Source organism: Pocillopora verrucosa, chromosome 6 (assembly GCF_036669915.1).
Source record: "Pocillopora verrucosa isolate sample1 chromosome 6, ASM3666991v2, whole genome shotgun sequence".
Classification (NCBI taxonomy): Eukaryota; Metazoa; Cnidaria; class Anthozoa; order Scleractinia; family Pocilloporidae; genus Pocillopora; species Pocillopora verrucosa.
This window is the reverse complement of record NC_089317.1, coordinates 315,293-340,155: the sequence shown is the minus strand read 5'-3', so window position 1 is coordinate 340,155 and position 24,863 is coordinate 315,293. Positions and strand designations below refer to the sequence as shown.

The 24,863-nt window shown below is 36.1% G+C and overlaps 3 protein-coding genes across 3 annotated transcripts; 2 read left to right on the top strand and 1 right to left on the bottom strand.

Moving 5' to 3' along the window:
- The first annotated feature begins 114 nt into the window (after positions 1–114).
- LOC136281617 (uncharacterized) lies at positions 115–480 on the top strand. The gene has a single exon (XM_066168274.1). The coding sequence runs from the start codon at positions 115–117 to the stop codon at positions 478–480; it is 366 nt and encodes a 121-aa protein (XP_066024371.1).
- A 1,508-nt stretch (positions 481–1,988) lies between these two features.
- Positions 1,989–10,529, top strand: LOC131792264 (glypican-6-like). Its single transcript, XM_059109641.2, has 7 exons — positions 1,989–2,370; positions 2,451–2,615; positions 4,551–5,239; positions 6,024–6,265; positions 6,705–6,883; positions 8,000–8,095; positions 8,442–10,529. The coding sequence occupies exons 1-7, from the start codon at positions 2,223–2,225 to the stop codon at positions 8,636–8,638; spliced, it is 1,716 nt and encodes a 571-aa protein (XP_058965624.2). The 5' UTR covers positions 1,989–2,222; the 3' UTR covers positions 8,639–10,529.
- Positions 10,530–11,150: 621 nt separating this feature from the next.
- LOC131792236 (glypican-4-like) lies at positions 11,151–23,978 on the bottom strand. The gene is given in 7 exon segments (XM_059109615.2): positions 11,151–13,590; positions 15,989–16,123; positions 16,787–16,920; positions 17,689–17,741; positions 17,744–18,385; positions 23,211–23,375; positions 23,562–23,978. Coding segments are annotated over 7 exon segments (1,713 nt in total). The 5' UTR covers positions 23,716–23,978; the 3' UTR covers positions 11,151–13,160.
- Positions 23,979–24,863: the final 885 nt, after the last annotated feature.

Here is a 24,863-nt window from a genome sequence, read left to right as displayed (position 1 = left end):
ATTTTGTTATTCGTTTGCTGTATATTCTAAGAAATTTTGACACTCTATTCCTCATTTCCCGTGTTTTCCGTTTCAACACTGGGACAAGAAATACCCCTACTGTTATAGTGAAAGATGCCATCAACAGAAGTTGACACGTCATCCACAACTCCCGTGCAGCCGGAGAAAGAGGTGGAGAAGTTCCAAGAGACGGAAGAATCAAACTGCGGAGGAAAACATTGCAAAGATACGAAGACTGAAACGATCAAGAAGACCACAGGGGAATCGGAAAAGACGGAAAAAGAGAAGTTTCTGGAAACTGAAAGCAAAGACGATGTGAACACTCCGCCAGGAACTAAAGAGGAAACTGATTGCAACATGGAAGAAAAACTCGCGGAGACGAAGGAAAACAGGGCTGAAAACTCCAAACGAAAGTCGAAAGAGTCAAGTGACGAAACAAAGGAAGAGAAAAGTCCTCCCAAGAAAAGGAAGTCTTCTTGAAACATCAGACGAGACGGCGGTAATGTTGTTTGGGTTTTGTACTGGAATTTCACTGGACTGCTCCTTTTCTGCCATTTGATTGTTTGCGCCGTTGTTTGAATGAGTTTTCTACGGGCTGACAGGAAAAGTGGGCGTCAGGAATTACGACACTATAGAAAATTTTACTCTTTTGAGTGATTTTAAATCCGTTTAACCTCAATAAGATTGCAATCAAAGCGTTTTAATTAAAATTCAGTAAATCTAAGATTCTACGTCAAAGTGGATTGAGAAAATTCAGATCTTATTATATGATATTTGTAAGAAGCAGATCTTGTTTTTCAGCTTGATATGTGTGTATTTACAACTTTGTTTCCGTTTTAGTGATACCTTCTTCAAAAAGGAATGTGTCTTGTTTTCCCGCAAAGATTTCGACGTAACGAATTCCTTGAAATCAGTCGCGATATTATAAGCTCCTCCTCCACTCAAAATGTAATAAGTGCCTCACTTATCAGCTGACTCTTAAGTTTATATTAAGTGCGATTTTAATTCAACCCTCCACAAATAATCAAACGAGAGAGAACACTGAAACAACACATCTGAGAAAATCTGCTTCAGTGACCGGAAGTAAATCTTTTCTACATTTCAGCTATGGTTACGCAACCATTAATTGACTTATAAAATTCCCTAACTGACTTTCAGCAAATTTCAAATCTTTATGAATCGGAGTTGAATTATATACTATTGCTTTCCGCTTGTAGATGACAACAAATCTGTTTTCGTAAATGGCGATGTCTGGTTTTGATTTGAGCCAAATATTGAAGTAAATGATTTCGTGAGCTGAGAAACTTTCTCATCGTATTTTTAGAAAGGCAGAAATGGAAATTCTAGCTCGTTCTCCTGTCGGCACGTGCCAGCCTGTATGTCGAACAACTAATGATAAGGTTTATCCGAAACAGACCTCACTATTTATCTTCCAAGGGAAAAGATTTGATGTTATCACAACTGGATGATTTACGTTTTCTTTGAGATTGGGAATATGATTAATGGAGAGGTCGTGCTTCTCGCTTTTAAGCATGAACTCCTATGTCCTTCATCTATTTGGGAAGAACAACGAAAAGTGTCATATTCCACAGTTTGCTTCGGGTTCCTAAATGTCTGTAAGGGAAGATAAATAATTTTTTAGCCAATGCAAACATGGATAGTACATTATGGATAATTCAAGTTTCAGTTGTTGTTGTTCATCTTAAAAACTCGTCATAACTAAATTAAATTCACAAAGAAGTTATTAAGCAAGGATTTAGAGTAAACCTCTCTAGCTAAAAGAGATGAAAAGAGTAAGTTGTTAAGATTACTGAATGCTAAGTCGGGAAACCTTAAACCGGAATTTACGATCACTCCCTCCCTGTGCCGCACCACATTCCACCCCCGTTCGCCCAATAAAATATTTCTTCTCTATTCTCTGTTATTAGTCAAAGGCGCCGCGCAGCTGTTTCGCTCATCGCTTAGTCATGATTGACTGTTTGCATTGTTTCGATTAATTACCGTTGAACGAATATGGAAAGGGTTCTGCGGATACACCCATTACACTCAATACCTTGTAAACTATATCTTCTCTGTTGCGCAGACGAATGACCTTTTAAGACATGAAAACGCATTTTAAAGTGAAGTCGCTATTATTTTGCGTATCTTAGTTCCTCACGTAGCTGACATACGTGAAAGTTAGGCTCTTTGAAACAATTCAATATCCTAACAAGCGGCGCAAAATGGGTTCTTTTCACAAGATTCACGTGGTTTGTTTATTGAGTTTTATTTTGAAAGCTTGGCATGCCGAATGCGACACTCAGCAATTGTCTTGTTCAGTAGAACAGCTTGGAGCGAACGCCCAATGGAATCCGCAAGTTCCTGACAAAGGTTAGAAGTGGAAGACTCCAATATTTCACGAGTGGTCGAGTGTTTATCGAACTTACTCTGACACAATTTATCTTTGACAGGGAAGGAGCCGCAAGTTTGTGTTAGTCACACGAATAAAACGTGCTGTACAAGACAAACGGAAGCATCTCTTCGCATTAAAGCTGCGAAGAATATCAAGACTCAATTGCAAACTAAATATATGGCTGCAAAGAAAGCCATGTTATCGCTTTTTGACGATTTGAAAGGTAAGCCATCGATCCACAGTTCGTTGAACTATTTTGTAAGTTGATGAAAAGCACTCTATCATTTGCTTTGTATAAACAAATTCTTCAGGCTACTTGAGTGCTCGCAACTGCCTTGGGATTTGCGGTTCGGTTAGTTATTGTAGCCAAAAGTAGAAAGAAAGAGCAGATCATACTCTAACAAAAAACTCGGGCTCTCTCGAGGTATTCTAAACAATGCTATGCCTAATCAATTGCTCTTCACGCCGATTTCCTATAGGGGTATTGTAATAATGAGGTACTTGAGCATTTTAGCTTATGGCTCAAACATGCTCGGAATTGTTTCTTTTTCTTTTTCCTGTCTCAAGTGCGTTAATATGCTTAAAATCGTAAACTTAGAACTTTTTTTATCAGTCTACTCTTCCTTAATTTAATATTTAATATTGAGTACAATTTTCTGACACCTCATGATTTAATTTTCTATTCCTCGATGTTTCTTAAAACAATTCAACAAACGCATAACGCATGATGGATTTTGAATAGTTAGGAACCTAAGCGCTGCACTCTGAATGTGATTTAAACACAGAAAACGGACTTATAGTCTGGATATTTCGATTGCGAAGGAATTGGATTTTGCCAGGCTAAAGCGTGTTTCTGGCCTTTAATATAAAATATCAATGCAATAACTCCTTTGTTGTTGATATTTGTGTTGAAATCTTAATTATGATATATTCCATGAGAATGGTAGAAAAATTGTCATTTTCCAGAAGACCTCCCAGCGCACACATTTATCATGAACAATTCAGCTATCGAAGAATAAATCATGCTCTTGTTACTTAATCTAGCGATGAAATCTAGCATAGAAGTTGGGTTATGCAAATTATGACAGTAGAGCCTGAGAAGACTCGAAAACAATAACAAAACTAGCATGACCTAAACTTTGTTCATCTGTGTTCGTGATCGCGTGTTTCTAAAGCATTTTAAAAATTCTCCTGCGCTTAGAAGGTTGTCTTTATCTTCGTAGTCGCATCAGAGCCGCCTGCGGGCAAGACAATTCCGATCTCATATGTTTGACGTTCTAAATTAATGAACGGATATAAATCGTCAGAAATTTGAAGCCCTCTCTGACCCAGCGGGAGCTTTTTTGAAATAGGGAGACACGATGCACCATACAGAGTCGCTATAAAGTGAAACACATCTCAACCAAACCATTTGTCTTTTTTTTTTTTTTTTTTTGGATCTGAAATGAATCTTACGGCGCCTTTCCTTTTCGTTCTCTATGTTTAAGAAAAGTAAATATGCAAATTTTGGTACAAGTGACAAAAGATCTGGAACGTATTAAACCAATTTCTTTTATGTAAATAATGCAAAGCCAAGAACCTTATTGTCTGCTGATATTACTGATTGTTTACCACAAGTAGGTGCTGGCTTTTTGTTTTGCATCTGAAGTGCTATTGACTTAAAAACCAACTGGTTGCAGTATTTTGATTTTCTTCAATATTAAAACAGAAGTCATACTGTTTAAAGTTTGGAAACTTTTCTTTAGTTACTGACGTATCACTCGAGCTACCTTAATTTTATTCATAGAGTATTCTGCAAACAACCTCTTCAGTTAGAAGTTCATAATGTTAATTTGCCCTTTGCGGATTGGTATGAATTAAACAATAGAGTGCAAATTTGCCTTGACCCTCTGAATGTAAGATAATGCATTGATAAAATTCTAACCCCAGAGATTTTTTTTTAAATAGTGGAATAGGGCATTAAATTGTTGTGAAAGTTTGACCCAATTTTCATCAGGATGTTACTGTTTATCATTGTTTTTTTTTCAATTTTGTTTTAATTTAAAGTTGAGTTTGAATTTTTGTTTTACCAAATATTTTTATTATACAAAAAAATTCAACAAATATATTCTATTTTTCCACTTCATTTATTTGAAATTACATTTTGTTTTATTTCTAGGGCATTTTCATAGTCTCATGGAAGAAAGTAACAGACAGAGTATTACCTTTTTACTGGGTAAACAACCAAATCTTACTGCAGATGAAGTCATTGCAGTATCTAAGTTATTCAAAGACCTTGAAAACTATTTGGCTGAGGATAAACAAGAACTAGAAGACATTGTGAATGCATTCTTTCGCAGTTCTTTTCCAATGCTGTTAAGATATTTCAATCCAGAAGGAAAGACTCTCTCAGCAAAGTATAAAAGTTGTTTAAAAGATAACATGGATATAATTAAACCATTCGGTACTCGCCCAGCAGAGTTACTTGGTAAGTTTGAGGAGGTTTTTGAGCCAGTGGGAAGCCTCTTCAAAGGCCTGAAATTTGGAGTAGAGGTATTAAGCTTGGCACAACAGTTCAACTTCACAGATGGATGCAAAAATGGTCTTTTGGAGATGAAATTTTGTTCATTATGCCAGGGTCTTACCCAAGTGAAGCCATGTTATGAATTTTGTATGGCTACAACAAGAAAATGTCTGCTCTCTGAAGCTCAACTTCAAAGAAAGTGGGGCCAGTTAATAGACACTGTTCTCTCACTGGCTAAAAGTGTTGGAAACTCAAATTTGGAGAACTTTTTAAACTCTGTTCATACAGACTTATGGCATGCTGCCACCTTTATGTTACTACAGAAGGCTAATTTAATGCCGCAGGTAAGGTTACATAATTAAAGAATCTAATATCCAGGACCTAGAAAATGTAGTCACCCAATGGTTAGTGTGCTGGACTCCAGGTGAAGGGGTCTGGACACGAGCCCTAGTTGGGTCACTGTGTTGTGTTCCTGGGCAAGATACTTTACTCTCACAGAGCCTCTCTCCACCCAGGAGTGTAGAGGGAAACCTGACTAATTGCTGGGGGGGAGGGGGGGAAGGGGATTGGTAACCTTGTATTGGACTAGCATCTTATCAAGGGATAATAGGAATTCTCCTGGTTGGTTCTGCTTTGGAAGACATGTTTGGGAAAATAAGTTAGCCAGGCAAGAGAAATGTTAACAGTAGGAAATAACACTAATTTGTGCGTGATTTTGTGGTTTGCTTTCATTTCCTCAAGCAAAACATTTTACTTTATTTACAGTGCCTCTCTCTACCTAGGAGTATAAATGGTTACCCACAAATTGTCAGGGAAGCCTGATGAAATTGGAGGGGGGATAACCTTGTGATTGATTGGCATCCCATCCAGGTGGGAGTATTTATACTCCTTGTTGCTTTATGCTATGGAAACTAGGATAAGCCACTTATCTCAAGCATAGACTTAATGTTTTATTTACTGATCTCCTATGTGGTTGGTAATAACACAGTAAGAATTGCAGCTATATTTTCAAGGTATTAATGGTTTTCTGAGACTGATGGTCAGTAAACTTGTTAAAATGGTTTTGCTAAAATTATTGTTTTAGTTCATGTTCTTAAAAACAGTTACTCATATCAATATTGTTAACAGGTTTTGAAGGAGTGTGGCGAACCTTCCTACAGTGATGCAAAGACTTCTCCTTATAAAGAATCTGTTTCACCGACTCCTCATGTCAAAGAGCGACTCTTTGCTAAAATGGATGCTGTTCATAGGCAGCTGAATGCTCTCAACTCATTCTTCCACGATTTAGCTCGAGAGTTTTGTGAAGTTGATGGTCTTGCTTCACAAAAGGAAAACATTGACAACTGTTGGAATGGAACATTTGTAGCAAGGTAAAGACAAGTAATTGGTAATTCAATTTGGAACCTACTATTCGTGACTCTTTGTTTTCCTGTGCTGCACCAGGAGTTGGGCATGCAATACCACTCAACATAAAGAGTTTAAACATTTTAAGAGCCTAGTTAAAATCTCACCTTATTTGTTTGGAATTTTGATCAGATAGCTTTTCATTGTAATCAAGATTTTTCGATTTTGTATTAAATTTTCACTGCAATTTTAATTTGTCCTTCTCTTTACATCTTTAAATTTATTTCATCCCTCAAAATTGCCCTCATTTAAAATTTTCAAAACCTTTTTTTGCCAGTATGATTGGTCTGTATAGGTTCATAGACCATTTCCTCAACAAAAACACATACAATTGGTTGTTAATTGAATACATTTAGGTTTTTTCCCTTCACAAATTATATTCTCTGTTAATATCATTTTCTACAGGTATGAGCCAAAGCAAGGTGATTCATCTTTGTCACTAGAGAGTAAAAACCACTTGACGTTTCTTGAGAGGAAGATTCATGGCCAGATTAAAATGATGGAAAAGTATACTATCACAAGAGATGATGATGATGATGAACTTGATGGAAGTGGTAGTGGGAGTGGGAGTGGTGACAAAAATGGTAATCAGCTTTTATATTTATTAGGGTTGAAAGGGCAACTTGGAATTATAATTGATTCCAATGGAAAAAAAAATTGTAAAATATTAAATACCATAGTTACTCGGTTATAGGGTGCACCGTTTTTTTCAAGAAATTCCTAATTTCTACTAAAAATTACTGCCAAAGTTTGGGTGCGTCTTATAGGTGAATATTTTTCCGAAACAATTTTTTTTATCACAGTTACTGGTACGATTTCAAGCAAATAAAAGGACACAGTGTTGGTCATTGACTTTAATAAATATGGTGGTTCTGAAAAGACGAGCGAAGTCAAATTTGCATAGATATGATACGTGCTCGAGAGCATGTGCTCAGTAATTTTTTTGTTTGTGCGCGTGGTCGCATGTGCGACAATTCTGCTTTTGTTAATTAACGGTAAATTAAAATCAATATGCAACTTTTTCGCTTTTTTGTAAGTTTATGAAAGAATTTACAATAAACTTGACCAACCTTTAATCCCCAACGGTGCGCCTTATAACCAAGTATTTTAGCAATATTTTCAGTTTGAAAACATGCAATAATGAAGTTGCCGAATTGGGGGTGCGTCCTATAGCCGAGTGCGCCTTATAACCGAATAACTATGGTAATGTAATAAAGTGCAGAGCATATTGCTTTTCTTTGAAGAAAGAAGTATGGTTAGCATTCAGGTGAGATCTGAACAAGAAAGAAACACAATTTTATAGAAGAAAAGAAGGTAGCATGAGTACTATGATGATGATGATGATGAGGACTTCAGATAAAAAAGAACTTATAATTAAATTTTAAATATTTCATCTCCCTACATGACTGCCAAATACAAGTTGCCAAATGTGCCCCTTATGCTTCAAATTCAGTTGCTATGGTGACCGAAATGGTTACAGCTTGCAGTGCTGCTTGTCTGAAATTTCAAAAATTAGATGTGAATGAAATCTGGCAGCTAACTGGTTGCTTGTTTAATTGTTGGTACTGCATTGCAAAGGAATGAAACTTTTACAGTATCAAAGACTCAAAAAGGATGTCAGGATGTACTCTAATTATGCTGGTGCCACTCTAATTAGCGCAAATTTTGTTTATTTATGTTTATTTATGCTTCATAATTAGGAAACAAAATCAGTGAAAGTGGCTGTGGTGAAGATGATGAGGACTGTGGTAGCACATCAAGCGGAGAAAACAATAACATCGGTGATTTTGAAAGGGGTATGAAGATTTCTATTCACCTTTATGTTTTCTTACCAATGCAACAATATTTCAAAAGGTCCACTCATTTGGTTATGTTTAAGCTCCAAACACATGAGAACATGTCAATACTTAGTTCATGAAACTGATCATTCCAGTCTCAAAGACAGTTTTAGGCACAGGTCTGGGAGAGATCCTTTTAAAAAGATTCTTGGAGGAGTTTGTTTTGTCTTTAAGTTGGATGTCATCCCTAAGAATTTAGAAACTGACGGAATAATTTTTGTTCCTTAGTTTAAAAGTAGGCAACATTCGGCTATTGTGATCCCAATATACATTGAAACCTTTGGGTTGTTTTTATTTTTTACAGAAAATGACTTTGATTTCATTACAACACCTTCGTCAATCAAAAGCTCTGGCAATGAAGTCCTAGGTGGGGGTTTTGACCCTACATCAACTCGCAAGTCTGGTGATGTGTTAGCTCAGGGTAATTCATCGTCATCTCTTGCTGTCACATGGCTACAGTTTTTTACTCTACTTCTGTTGGTATGGTTCACGAGAGGATAGAAACATCTCAGCAGTCACTCTGACCTCAAATGGAATTGAAACAACAAGAAATTGGTCCTCCACCAGAGTTTTCTCTCAAAGACAATAGATAGAAGTGTAAGGCTTAGTTCAAAGTCTTTCCAAATTGTTGTATAAAACAAAGTGTAACTAACCTTTCCAGAGCCTCTGTTGTTGGCAACGAGGGAGAGATCAAAAGAAAATATTGTCTGTGGACTTCTATGGGTCATTTTTTTAGATTGCACACTAATATGATGATTTGTTCATGTTCAGTATTCATTCAAAAGTCATTCATTACTGGAGAGATGGTGAATTGTGTGGCTTAGAAGTCTGCAGACACTTGTTTTTCTCTTTCCTTGCCCCTTGTGTTCATGTTTTTTACTTTCCATGAGGCTCTTTTCTCACCAGACAACAATTTTAAGGGAAAGAAAGGTCAATGATAAAGGCCCTAGTGTAATAGCTAGTAGATTGATTTTTTTTCTTTTAAATCTGAACTTGTTATTAGCTTGTATATGGTAACTTGGAAGATTACAATATGCTGCTTCTTTTAGAAGAAAATGCAATTGCTTGAGTATCACAGAAGCCAATTGAAAACAATATAATTGCAACAGCTGATCAGAACAAAGATCCTGGTAATACCAGAAGTTTTGAAATGTTGGATTAAGTTTGGGTTTATTTGCATCTGATTAGCCAAAGGGTTGAGGAGGTGGTGGAACCAAACATTTGAGAGTCAGTGCATCCCAAGATTACTTATTAGGACTGACTTTGAAAGAATAATTGTTAGATTGCACATGGAGAAAAGTTATTTGATTTCAAGTTATAGTCAGCTGACCTATAATGAGCTAGTTACACCTAAGGCAAGTAGTGATTGTCTTTTGGTTTGGGAAAAGAATAGCTTGAAACTAACGGGGAGGCATTTTCTTTGAGGGTAGGACAGAGAAATGGAGACCTGCCATCATGCGAGACTATAGTTCCTAAGTCCATCACAGAATATGACTAAAGTTAAGCATTGACTTGTATACTACTGTAACAAAGTTATAAGGCAGTTTATTTATTTTTCCAATTGAGACTTTCCATGGAAAATTTGAAAAAAAATTTAGTGGAAACAGCTGCTAGAATTAATAAAATCACAGTAGTAATGATTCTTTAATAATGATAATTTATTAAAAGGTATTATTATAATTAATAGTGATCAGTTCAAGTTGCTTAGCTCATAGCAAAGTTTTCTCTGAGTCTTCGAGAATTTTGTTATCATTAAGGGTTATTTTCTATTTCAGTAGAGATGTGATAGATGATGTAGTCTGTGGCAATTAAGTAGGTAAGATAAGAGAGTGCAGTTTTCATTGCCTTTTTGAAAGTGTGAAACCATCATGCAGTTGAATTAACCTTGTAGATACGTAAAGTTAAAGGCCTGATCATATTGCTCAAGCCTGAATTACCCAGCTTACTTGGCTCTATTTTTTGTGAAGACTACAAGTTACAAGCTTACAAAGTACTTGTTAGTATATATTTCAGTCTAAAATGTTAAGTTAATTGTGATGTAAGGATTCAGGCTATTGAATGAAAGCTTCTCATTTAGCCATACCAGTTTTTTGACTGAAAAATTCCCAGTCTTACTTTAAATTGCTTCAAATTCGATCCTTCACCAGCTAATTATTAGCAAAGTATTTACACAGTTTCATGATTAAGTACAATTAGTATTAGAAACTATACTTTTTAATACATACATTGATAAATTTACAGCCAACATGTTTGCTAGCTCAAAGCGTAATTTTGATTAAGAAAAAAAGGCATTTGACATGGCACCAAGTTCTTCTTAAGGTGTACATATGATAAAGTAGAATCATTGATTATAATTATGAGTGATTATTAATAAAAGTAATTATGCCAGAAACGATGCTTTGTAAATAATTGTTCCGTTGTCTGCAGTGAGCTATGAAGATAATACAACTTCTGGCTATCATCTTGAACATCCAGTACATCAGTCAGGGAGAGAATTTTAACAATCTGCAATTTAACAATGCGTGGGGAGGTGGGGGTGTTTGAAGCTTCAATGAATGGATACATTGTCATCACTTAGAATTGTCCAAGGCTACAAGCAGGATTAAAGTATGCCTACAAGCTTATCCAGCTAAGATGTATTATACAGGTCATTTAGCGAAACCACAGTTTGCATTGCATCTTCTTCTTGATGGAGGTGTTCAGAAACAATCCAGTGAGGGTAGAACATTCATTTTCATTGTCTCTCTCAAACACATTGCTGATTCCTAGTGAGGATGTAGCTTTATCCCATGAGAGAGGCCTGCTTCATAACACATCTTGAGGATGTATTACTTCGGTTAGCAGGAATCAGACCAAAGTGTTCATTTGCCGTTGCCTACGCTGCCTATAAGCTCAAAATTTGGTTGATTAACTACAATGGTTATTTTTAATCAAGATGTGGACAATCCCCTTGGACTACCAAAAACCCATCTCATGTAAAAACAATTCTTTCATGAAAAGTCTAACAAACTGCAAGTGATGTGTTGACTCCAGAATTGGAAGTCATTTTTATTTGAAATCTGTTGTATATTACTAGTTATATTGTCTCTGCATACAGTAATTTCCCTTACAAGAAATTGATAATGAAACACCAACTTAACAACTGTGTCACAGGATAATTATTTTGTACTGAACATTGATAGAAAAAAAACATACTAGTGGAACACTGAAAGAAGGAAAAGCAACTTTGGTGTGTGAATCCACTTTTGAAAATATAAATTTATCTAACCACAATAATGAAAATACTTCAAACAGAAAATTTTCCTTCAATTTCAATAAGTCATCAGATGATTTCTTTACAAGTTAAAAATTGTGACAAATCCAAGACCAGGAAGAATTTCTACAGATCATATCAAATATCATTAAAAAAAAAAAAACCAAGCCCATGAGGAGCTCTTAATCACATACCAAGACTTCTCTTTTAGTAGTCTATCAAATGCCCATTGTTAAAAAACACAAATGGTACCAGTATTAATTCATACAAGTTACAAAGTGATCAGAAAAATAAATTTTTTCCTTTCTCTATAAAAGTACAGTTTAAACAGTGGTCCTAACAATTTAACTCCTGCTTCTAGTGATATTCACCTTAGCTTCTAAGTCTTTCACTCGCTAGATCTCCTCACTAATTCTCCTTACTCTCTGCAATACAATTTGGATGTAAGGAGAGATTCTGTCTTGGTCATTCATGGGGGTTAAAGAGTTGAGACAAACATGAATAATAGTACTGAACTCAAAAGGTGGAAATTAGTCACTGATTCTATTCAAACAAGTTTGAACCACTGAAGGATTACATCCCTCTCACTAAGAGCACCTTTGAATTGAGTATTACAAAACCACCAAAAAACACAATCACAACAGCCCATAACAATAATAGGGAAGTATACAAAAGCCCAAAGAGCTCAAATGAAAAAGAAACTCTCGATTTCAACCGTGGGAGAATACTAATGAAAAATCATGATTAGGTTAGTTTTGCGTTCCATTTGTTGAAACCACTCAATCAATTTTCTGGATCTAACCAAACGCTATGCCAATTACAATTAAAGCAATCCATGATTACTTTTAAAACTCGTTCACAAATTGCACTTGTGTTATTTTTAAAAGCCTGCCATTGACAAGATAACTTGTTCATTCAAGGAAGGAGTGAAGAAAATGTGAGGCTTTCACATTTTTCACAACCAACCACTTTACCCAATGCATAACCAGTCTTAAAGTTACTTGCACTTATCTCCAAGTGCCTGTGACATAGATTTACAAACTACTTCTTTTCTATATTCTGGTTGTTGATAACTAAATTTGGAGCACTTCCTCTCTTGACAAGCTTAATGACATTTCAAGTTCAGCCAGTGTCTAATAAAGCTCCAAAAGTATAAGCAAATGGCACACTATGTCCAATAAAGCAGTTTTAAAAAAATTTGAGCACAAAGCTCCCTCTTTTACAAAATCCAAACAAATACTATATGAGATGACACTTGAAGCCTTTCCAACTAACTCCTATCAACACTGGGCATCAAAGTGCCACAAAAGAGGGGCCAATTGTATATACAATTTCTGTCAAGTCTTAATACCATAGACTATTTGTAAGAGCTTATGATAACTGTAGCAAACTGAAGTTCATTTTGAGCAGGAATTTGAAGTGAAAAAACAACTACTGATTTTTCAAATAGTTGTGCAAACTTAAAACTTTACAAATCAATTAATTAACATTCATTCCAGTCATGTTTCGTAAAAATAAATTCCCATATTCACAAATAAAAAGCTTGATATTTTTCATTCATAGTCTAGCTTGTTTCTTGCACAGTTTGAGATGATGGCTGGATTGAAATTTTTGCACTGAATAACATGGACAATGCCTTGATGACCAGTATCAAAACTAAATAATCTTTTCAAAGAAACTGAGTGCAGACAATCCATTCCGTACTGTACAGTATGATGCAAATGTTTTGTGTTGTAGGCAATAACAGGAATCCCACTTCCATTAATACCATTATGGTACAAGTGAAGAACACAACAATAAAATTGCTGAATAGAACAACCATGCTCCAACTACAGTTTGTGAAGCAGAGTTCCTTGATTGTCCTTGAGTGTTTCCACCCACCCCTCCCCCAACAACATTATCATCATTGTCAAGGCCATCAACCCCATTGATGGGGTCTGTAGGTGGTGCATCTGTGCTAATTGGTATTTCATTTGTTCCACTGCCTCCACTGCCTCCACTTCCATCACCACTCCCACTTCCTGATTCATCATCATCCTCATTGTCTGTGGTGACGATATTTATTTCATCCCCATACACTGCAGCATTGGAATATTCCTCAATCATTTTCACAATGTTTTTCAATTTTTCACTAGCTTTTAACACAGATGGTGCTTGGTTTTCTTCGATGGCATTCTTTCCATCATCAGGGCTTGAGTAACTTTGAAAAAGAAAACAGATATTTTGTTCATGAGTTGTTAACCCTTTAACTCCCAAGATTTCATGATTAATTCTCCTTACTCTCTGCCATACAATTTATGTGATTTTAGTTTGGAGAATTTGGAATTGGATCAAGCAATAATCCCCTAATTGATATGTTTCTTTATTCTCTTTACTTGTCTACTTGATATTGTACTGATAGTGTAAGGAGCAAACATTTCACTCTTAAGATCTCATTACTGATTCTCCTTCCTGTCTTCCATACAATTGTTCTGATGTTAGTTCAGAGAATTTCCTATTGGTTCAACCAATGATTCTCCTATTGATATTTGTCTTAATCTTATTTCTTGCTTGAAATAGAAATTCTGTCTTGGTCACTCATTGGAGTTGAAGGGGTTAATGAAATGTTACATGATTTCAAGTCATTCTCAACTGTAGAGTCAATCTGTTGATTGACAATCATGACAATTGAACTACTACGCTTCTAGTCTTCATCTGACCATACCTGTCTAACCATCTTTTCAGTAGCCCTACTGCCACTACCACCTTGCTAATTACTGGGATACCTGTGGTAGCCCAGTCATAAAATGCCTTTGTTTTTTTGTCGTCTTTTTTTTTTTTTTTTTCCTCCGCCACAAAATGGAAAAATTGCGCAATAGTACCCAGAGGTCACTGGGCCCCGAACACCATGACAACTAACTGTGATCCAATGAGGTGTTCACATGCTGATCACGCGTGCTATCTTGATGATGATTGACGTTGTCATGCACGGACAGGGCCGGGTCACATGACGAACACGAGATTTTTGCCCATAAAATTCTTTTGTTAGTCGTTTTGTATTTCAACATGTTTGGATTACGATCATCTGGAGCATTATGGCGCAAACGCTCAAAATACTTATAGACGCATACACAAGTTGTATTGTTCGCGGCCAATCCACACAAAAAGATGTTATTGAGCGGTAATTTTGGAACGGACTGAATCGCGAACGCTTGAAAGCCATGAAAGCATTGAATGCCTTGTATGTCTTGTATGCTAAGTATGCCATGTCTTAGTTGAAAACGTTAACTCGTTGTATAAAGCAAAATCTGAAATCTGAAACCAAACTGCATATACTCTATGCAATCTATTGAACAACACTACTACCGTGAGACTGAAGAACAAAATTCAAATGGATGCAAACTGCTTGTGAAGAAAGACGCCATGTTGGATTCACTTGATGCCAGGGAACGTAGCTACAATAACAGTGCGAATGGTATTAATTTCACGATCAGAAAGGTGAATCTTATATTTGTTTTCATTGTAGTTGTATGGATATTCTTTTTTAATAAAAACATGATCCAAAACCCCGTGTTTTTTGTGTATAATGTTTTTATGTCAAGTATTGTTTACTCAATTGTCTTGTCACAGGCAACCCAAGGTCAAGTCTCAAGAAAAAGCCAACGATTAATTCACGAACGCGTCACGCGTTGTGTAACTCAGAGTGAGTTATGCTAGGAACTGTTGAAAATTTGAACACGTTATAAGGAATAGTATAGGGAACGAAATATGGTCGATTTACATATGAAGATTTTTCTCGTAAAATCAATAAAACTTACTCATACCCTCCGTTTTGTATCCGTTTTAGTTTCTGGCGATTATTGCCGTTTTAAGCTTGCTTTACCATCACTATTATTCACGTCATCTACTTTAATTACATTGGTAAAATCTGTACAGACATCACACCAACCAACTATGTTGAAGGCTTGAAATTATATTACGATCGATTTTCATCAAGAAATGGGCCAGGAATTTTCCACAATAGTGCAAATAATCGTGAAGTCTGATTGCGGAAAAGCGATTGCGTGACGCTCGGTAAGCTGTAAGATGACATGTTATTATATACCAGATGTAAAAACTCTTCAGATTCTCAGTCTGCATTTTGTACCCACTCTGCAGTCTATATTTTGTATCCGGTCTGCAGTCTGCTGTCTACATCTTGTACTAACAGGTATCCATGGCACCAATACAGTTTATTTTTGGTTACATTTATACACACAACACACATAATCTACCACAAAATACCTGTGTGTGAGGTAATTTGACATTTTCATTCTTTCCCGCGTTAATAATCTTCTTTCCTTTTGTAAGAATGTAGACCACTTACAATGCTTCAAGTAATCCACCCACCCTACCAAAAATAACTCTTGCATGCATAGCATGCCTATGTTTTGAGACAGGTGTATGCCATTGGCCACACTTGAGCTCACTATTTCAGTATACTAGTCCGACACGCGTAGTATCACTACACTTGATTCCACGGATCCAGTACCATCCAGGTATCCCAGTTACCCTGCTCACAGGGTCTAGTTATATAAAGGAGATGAGATCAAGGTAACAGAACAAGAGGAAATATTTACCTTCCTTTACCAGCACCATTCCAACACTCTGAGGGGTTATTCTTTTCAGCTGCTATGTCACTACATAACATGTCTGGTAGCGAAGTCCAAAAGTTATCAGCCATTTTCATTACGGCTTTGAAGTCTGTTTTTAATCTGAGAGAAGAGGGAATTTCTGCTATCAAAAATGCGATCACACCTTGTGTAATCAAATTCCCAAGGCAAGATTACATAAAGTCTTCCAAGACAAACGTTTGTTCAAGACGGAACTCTTTGTACCATTTCATGCTGCACCCTTATTCATAACTACAAGCCTTTTCAGTATTAAATTCCAAAGTCCTAAAACTTGGAATATTATTGATGAATATTTCAAGTCAAGAAGCCTACATCTGTCCAAAAGAAATTGAAGTGCTTCTATATTGACATGTATTAATTAATTTAATTCATAATTTTGATCGCCACCAAGTCTCATTAAATAGTCATCAGTTTAAATAATTTGAGTTTTTTTGTGTGTGCCTGTATATGCTTATGTATGTTCCTTGTGGTATGAAAGCAAGTGTATAAGTGTGTGTGGGCTTTACTACTGAAGTCAATTGATTAAATTTAAAGCATTTAAGAATGTAGGATATCCCACTCCGACAAGCCCTTCTTTTTTTAGGATATCCTGCACCCTTATTTATTAAATTTACTTCAGATCTGTATTCAACTTAATAAAGTTTGTAAATAGTGGTTCAAAATGAAGACACAACAGCTTCCTCGCTGTTCAACTAACATCACCCTTCTAGTCCAAAAACGGAGATGGCACATTTCTAAACTTACGATTCCAAGGTGACATCTGCTGATTTTTTGGGTAAAGCAGCATCATTTTCTCTTCTTTGTCGATTGTTTCCTTCAAGGAAAAAGTCATCTGTTGATCTCTTAGTTAATTCAGGGTTACCACATACTTGGAATACCTGAGAAAGTTTAGAATAGCAAGCCTGTAAAACTCAGCATCAAAGACATGTATAAATACACTGTTCTTTAAAAGCATCTCATTTCCAGGGCATGAAAATGATGTTTAATCAACTAAGTTTGGGAATCCAAGGCTTCCTTTTTCAGCATATGGTGACAGGACATTTATTGAGAACAGAATTTACACTAAAGAAGATCATAAACACTTGTATCAAAGAAAAAGGCACACAGACCAAAAAAAGACACACAAGAAAAACTGAAAAAAAAGGAGAAATTTCAGAATACCCCTCAAAATTCCCTTGTCACTTAAATCTGAGACTGATTGATAAATCTTCATTCAATTTCAAAGGCTTTCCAGTCTGAAATGCACAATCTTGGTTTTAACAACTCTTCCATGTATTTATCAGCATCAAGTAGACATGTTGTAATCACTGATGTAATAGTTTCTCTTGTAATGAAGTCACATCATGCATAATTCAATACAAGTGTGTTCTACAAAATGAAAAACCATAGCCTTGTTTACCGTTTCAACCTGATGGAATGCTAGTTGTTGACCTTAGCAACAGAGATCCAATTTTTTGTGTGAACAGCAATCAGGTAGAAATCTCCTCTGGGCATAGACCGAATTGCCTGATACAAAGGCACAAACTGTCCCACTAAATAAAGGAGCTCATGAAGCCACCACAAACATGGACCAGCTGTGAGATACAACAATTCAGGAGAAACCTCCAGTAAAAATAAGGGGACGAAAAGAAAGAATTTTAATTTACCCTTTCCTCGACAGCTTTAGCCACAGTTGGTTCTTGGAAATTCATGATGGCAATGACATCTTGATGTGCGCTTTGGACAGGATAATTTCAATATTGTATACCCCTGAAAGCTTCTCAAAAAGTTCGTTCACTGCCGCCAGGTAGCGTTGCCATTGATTGTTCACCTTTGCTATGTCAGCCAAACAACCCTTATGTACATCCATACAAAACTGATGACAAGGTTTTAATGATGTCAAAGCCTTGCACCAGGAGCAGTATTTCAGCTTGATGAGTTGATCCTGACAGTCTTTAGAAGAAATTGAGTTCTCAAGCATGATGAAAACATCATGAACATCATCAAGTGCTTTTGTAAGGGCCTTTGCAAAAATTAAAACACTTCTCAACTCAGAGGTTAACGTTTCTGGATAATTCCCAAAAGGTTTTAGCTGATCCATATGCTTCGGTATACATTCCAGATAAGAATTGCTGAACTGGAAACGAGCATGCATGATCTGGAACATTTTTTGCATGAGAATTTTGAACAGTTTGTTTAAGATTGTTTTCATGTCAGAGCTGGACTCTCCCTCATAATATTTCATTAATTCTGCATAAAAATCTGAGAATATCTTGCTGTTCTGGGAGTAGTAGTGAACGTAGACTTTCTTGAAGTAAGCATCCAGTGATTCGTGGGATTCCTTGATCAAGGATTGGAAGTGTGCTGGATAAATGAGGAAAAAAACATTAGAGACATAAAAGGCATTACGACAGAAGAATGCTTTAAAAACAACATCACTTTACAAGCTCCCTTAAATGGTAATTGCAAGATTATGTCACAGACTGAGTTTAAGTGAGTTTAAGTGTCCAATAAAGTATCAACCTAATTCAGCAACCTGGCCAAATACCCATGATTTCACCCTTCAACTCTCTGAAGTGGATAACGAGTAACGTTTCCTTATACTAAGTAGATAGAACACGTAATTCTCTTGTTAAATTTATAAGGAAATGTAAGGGACTTTAAAGGGAGAATTTCTTGTTGGATCTTTGGAATTTAAGGGTTAACAGAGACTTACTCCCCTTTTTCCCATTTCTTGGTGATCTGTTTAAGCACTTGGGAATGACACGTCAGAAGGAACATGAACAGTTGAATATAAATCACATTAAAAGACAATTCTGGAAAGGTTATGTGACTATGTGGAATCTTAACCCAAGAAAAATAGTAACCATTCAAATATAGTTTAAATTAGGATGTTTCCGAAGCACACTTCTCATTTAAGAAAACAATCCAAGACCCATTCAGCCAAATGCAGTGCTACATGCTCATTGTCATGTCTTAGGATCTTTACCAAGGTTGTCATTTGATGCCAGTAGGAAGTCACAACCCACTGGCTGCCAGTTCATTTTGTGCCACCCTCTTTGTGAATTGTGATTTAAGACAGAAAACACATATTTAGGAAATTATTCTATCCTCAATATCTGGCCAAAAAAAGTTACCTATTTATGTCTCAAAATGCTTAAAATTGCATCTTGCAAAGTTTCAAATCTCAATTTTTTTCTGGGGGAAGTGCATGGTAACATGCCAAGCTTGTTACACAAACATAATTCAATTAATTGCCTACTCATTTCAGACCATACATCCATCACATTTTTAAATGATAATCCTTCTTTAGCATCACTGCCATGTCTATTGTTCAACCCACATAAATCACCAAAAATGTTACCTTTTCCCAGCAAAATTATTAAATTTGATTTAAAATTTACACAAAACAGAGGACAGCAGCCAGTTATGAACCAATTTATCAAAAACATCTTGTAGCAGCTAAACAAATACTATTTCATAATTATGAGGTTTGACAGATTGTTCTTAACTTAAATAACATTACTTCCGCACAATGGGTCCAGCTCTCCACAGACTGAAATATTAAGAGCTAATACATACCACACAAATGAATAGTTCTTTTCCCCTACGCCAATTGGCTAGCCCAAAAGTGATTATACAGCAAGTGCTATTATCTCAGAGAGCAGCTGATGACATCAAACTGGATGACAAGAGTTCAATTTCCAACCATTTTTGGTATACTGAAAGAATTAAACTAATTTCTTGGTTCATGGCATGGTATATACCAAAACAATTCTCAACTTCAGTGACACTAAAAGTGGTGGGCATTAACTTGGTCACTTCACAGCTCTGTATATGTCTGCTGCTATTCATTTTCACTTGAAACAGTATTAACTATTAGAAAAGAAAATTACAGTTTGCTTTTAGTAAGGATGTAGACTCTTCTAACACCAAGGTTCAGCAAAGCCAGTTTATAATCCAGGGAAGAATTGTATTGTTACTATTAAATTCAGGGTAGAAAATTCAGAAATCAATTATCACTGAAAAACCTTTTTGCTGCAAGAAATTAACAATGCCATTTAAGACAAGTCTCAAATTAGGTGAACAATGGACAGGTGACAATCACCTGTGATGTCTGCAAGTCCAGACAATTTTGATAATAACAATGTTTTATTCAAATCCAGATGAAGAAATATTTCTTTAAAGCAAATGAGCCTATTGTAAACGATGTAAATCATACTTCAAAATTAACATCATTATTTTGCTTTCAGGCATATGTTCATTCCATATCAATTCTAGAAAAAGATAATTACAAAAATTTAAAAAAGATGTTATACATGTGATGTTTGAAGCCAAAAATGAAAAGAAAACTGCAACATTTCTGAACATTAAAAAAAAAATTACAAAACGAAAAAAAAAAAATTATGTTACTCATATCTTGTTTATGCAAAAAATGAAGAAAAAGAATTGCAACATTTCTGATCATTTCTAGAAAAAAAAAATTACAAACATTGAAAATAAAGGATTTCACTGGTATGTTGTTATGGGCAAAAGTAATTAGGAAGGAAATTTTGACCACCTCCGGAAAACTGTGCTAATCAGGGGGATCCCAACTCTATAATAGCGGCCAAATTCTACAAACTTCTCAGTTCCTGGACCAATTGAGAATATTACAGCTCCTGAAGTAATATTCTGGATCCTGGTTCACAGATACATTTTGTGATATGAAAAAAAATATAACAATACTGCCACAAAAAAAAGGAAACAGCCATAACTTTGAAAGAACTTTAGAATACCAAGAATATAATAAAACAAACTCAAACAAGTACCCGTAATTTGAATTCATACTTTACACCTTTACAAAACGCAGATACAAGAAACTTCTGACATTATATTCAAGCAACCAGTAAAAACAGTCATCCCAACCTCAGAGCAAAACCACTGAAGTTTCACATGACAGAGGGTAATTTTGCGGCTAAACAGTCTGACCTTTCATAAGTTTGGGTCTCACGAAATTTACATCACAACAGGTATATTTTTAAACCTAAATTTCACAATTTTTTAAGAGTAAATGTTAGCTTCAATTCCATCAGGTCACAATGATTTATGAGAGATTTGCATAATCCTATGGATTTTGCTATATTTGTTGAGTAATTACCAAAAAACTATTTGTGTGTCTGCCCTTAAGTTTTTCATGATCGACAAAGCAAGATACAGATATCTCGAGTGTTATAAACAGTATAAAGAATGGCTTTGTGGTTAAGATAAGGTGATAATTGATGCACACTGCTTAGAATTTATTCACAAACCCACTTTTCAAGCAATGCACTTTGACACTGGCAAAGCCCATATTTGAGCTATATATTCGGAAGGGAAGTTCATTAATATTCTTAATATACTTGGAATAAAACCTGTTTAACACTGCTTTGGCGAAAGACTGGTATGTGCATTGAGTCTGCACTCTATTCCTTCTAGCAATGCAAAAGGAGACATTTCCCAAAAAAAAAAAAAAATTGGCCTTTTAATTTATCAAACTTCCTCAGAGAAATAAAGGAAATGAAGTAGTTTGTAAGCTTTTGACAACTGTATTTAACCCAGCTAAACCACGACTTGGAAAGACCAAACAATTCTGTAAATCCAATCCACAAGACACTATGTGGTTTAAATGGAAATTGGGGGATCAATATTCAATGCCCTAAGATCATAAAAAAAGCTATGACAAAACAAATATTAATATTAAAACTTCACTATTGCAAAACTTCATTACTTATTCCTGTAAAAGGCGAAAGTTTTACTTAATAATTCACAACATTGCCACTCCAATAACGATCATACTACGAGAGAGATTGTTTCATTTCTTCTTTAATTTCCGTTTTGTCTTAGTTGGATTTATAAAATCATTATCTTTTCGCTGCCAATTTTCCCATGCAGTATACATTTTGGATATGAGATCGAACAAAGCCCGCGACATTAGTACTTCACTAGATGGTAAGATATATACGGAGTTTGGGTAGCGCGTTCGCTGACCCGAGAAAACCGCGAAATTGGGAAAACAATCAACTTCACAATAAAAGAAATAACATATTCCATTCTGATTAATATCAATATTCAATAGCCTCGGGCAATCGCATACTGCGCAAAACAACAGTCGATTCTAAATTTAACATTCGCTTGTGATTACACTGAAGCAAAGAAGAAACTGGAGTGATTTGTGCGACCTCTACTGACAAAGATAAACCTTCAGTGCAGTAATTACCCAACAACATGTGCTCTGAAATAAACGGTGCTGGTTCATCGTTAACCTCGATTGTTCGACAGACATAAGCATGCCCTGTCGGCTTTAAGAAAAGTTTACCAAATGAACACGTTGTAGAACCGAAGGCAGCTCAGAGCGGAAAGTAATTTAATACTAACGGTTTGGAAGACTTTGCCGAAATTACATCACGAACTATTCACAAACTCGATTGAGAGTAAAATCCTATTCAAGACGTACGGTTGGCCTCGCGAAAAATCGAGGTGTATCCATTAGAACTGCCACAGAAAGTACTAGTTCCTTAGATAGGCTCGATTCATGGGAGCTTATAACACTCAACCCGATAAATTTTAAGCCTGTTTTCTCGGACATTCCACAGAGGAGATAGAAAAGATAAGGTTACAGAGGCAGCTATCATTATTTACTTTGATAACTTCAAAATTTACGGTAAATCCTTCGATTCCATCGTCTTTTCTGCCCACATGAATTAAATTAAGCGGCGCATAAAATTTTCGTAAAGCTATAAAAATCTTTAAGTAACTTAGCGTGTGTTCTTGTTTGGCGTATTCAGGGATTACCTAAAACCGGAACGACAGAATATTTAGAGTGACATAATTATTGCTTCAGGCTTATGCGTAAAGTAGCATCAAGCATGCACATCGATGTTTACTTTTGAATTTTGTTCAATTTCCTGTGGACCAAGTCGGATCGACCTATATTGAAGAAAATGACCTTGTAAACGAAATGCTCGCGGTCACACCGATCCGCGATTAACTTGAAATAAAATAAACGTAGAGGCAAGTTTTTCTTCTCGAAATCAGCTTAACGTGAAGAGCGCGTGCATAAAAATCGCTGGTTTCTGTATATTCGAAATGCCATTAGCAGATCCATTTTTCACTCAAACTTAATCCACACACTTTTAACACTTTGTACATTTTGTCGTAACTGACTCACCGTTAAATGCTTTTTCTTGAAGGTGGAACTGTCTCCTCATTTCGCTAACTTTCGACGAGACCGCTTTGTCAAAATCTTCGCTCGCAAAGACAGCGAAGCGATCTTCCATTTGCTGTGAGCAGCATTGCTTACCGTTGTCTTTCGGGCAGACGCGAAGGTCATCCCCTGATGTAAAGACAAAATGTGTTAGCGATAATATCAGAATTGAAGGCGAAATTTACTAAGTGATACCCCATGCCGAGAGAAGAATATTAACAAAACGTAGATATCACCGAGAATGGTCCGAAACAACCACATATTTACAAAGCTCACAGAGTGTTGGTATGGCACACTTCATGCAGCACTGTATACCTTTCACAGCCCATTGCGGTACATCACTATCTGTCAGCCTTTTCTGTCTGTAGGCAGTCTTCACTGTAGCACAAGACGGTTCGTTATCGTTATCTTGACCAAAACCAGAAGAAACGGTGGCAAGCACAACAAGAAAGACGTAGAAAGAGACCATTGTTGATAAAACTCCGAACGCAATCAACTGTGCTCTAAGCACAAAATCTTGTCACTTCAAAGGTTTCACCGCACCACGTAATTCGTGAGTCGCTTGCAGTACGTTCGTCCACGCTTTCCGTCAAGTTGACCTAAAAGCTGCAACAATAAATGTTTGACTAAATCGTAACAGTGGGAAAGCAGTAAAACATAAATTCACCCGCTGAGCCTGTGATCGGAGTTCGCGCTAATTACTACGCTTGTTCCCGTTGACAAGCGTGGACAATTACACTTGGACATTACGTATTCTGAGGCGGGATCTTTTTTACCGCTAACCAATCAAAATTCAAATATCGTGAATTCCACAAATCACCCAATTTATTTATATTTACATCCCCTAAGCCGAGTCTTTTTTTTAGCACAATGATTGCCAAAGAATTCCACATAGCAAACAACCAACAGGGACGCAAAAAAGATTAAAGACTTAATAGAGGAAAACGAGTGCGAAAAAAATCAACTGCACGTTCAGCCCGCTAATTTCCGCATGCTTTAAACAAACTTGGTTAATTTAACAGATAAATACTCCAGTAATCGCATCAACGACGAAAAAAAAATCATTACAATAGCAGTACGTCAGATCTTTTGTAAGAAAGGAAAATTAAGGGAAAGGCGTTGTATTGAAGTTTCTGTAAGACCAAGCACCATTTCAGGCGAAGGTGTTAATGGCTCTCTATCATCCCGAGGGTTTCTTTTTCCTTAAATCTCCTTCGTTTATAACGGTCTGGTCGAAATATTTTAACAGCAAATGTACAGCAAAGTCTGGATTTACGCGTCTTTGTTACATCAGTAAAACAACATGATTTAATGCGACAACATTAGCGAGTTTCAGTTCTTTTGTCTGAAGTAGAACAAAACTAAGGAAGTTATTATCTTGAACTGCGCTGAACAGAAATTCAAAACTTTTAGAGAGGCGCATTTTTCAGCTGATTGTATCGATAAATGGATGGTACACCTTGCCATCGATAATTGCATCGGAAACATACCTCTCTCGGTTAAATCTGCTTCGGAAAAGGGCTCAGTTTTTTTCGATCGCAAGTACCTTGAAAAGAGAAGTTTTGACTGTGACTCGGTAAAAAACAGAATTCCCACTTGTTAGCGCTAAATTTCCTT

Coding starts and splice junctions, on each gene's coding strand:
- LOC131792264 (XM_059109641.2), top strand. CDS start 2,223: ATGGGTTCTTTTCACAAGATTCACGTGGTTTGTTTATTGAGTTTTATT. Junction 6,266..6,704: donor AATGGAACATTTGTAGCAAG/GTAAAGACAAGT, acceptor CATTTTCTACAG/GTATGAGCCAAAGCAAGGTG. Junction 6,884..7,999: donor TGGGAGTGGTGACAAAAATG/GTAATCAGCTTT, acceptor CTTCATAATTAG/GAAACAAAATCAGTGAAAGT.
- LOC136281617 (XM_066168274.1), top strand. CDS start 115: ATGCCATCAACAGAAGTTGACACGTCATCCACAACTCCCGTGCAGCCG.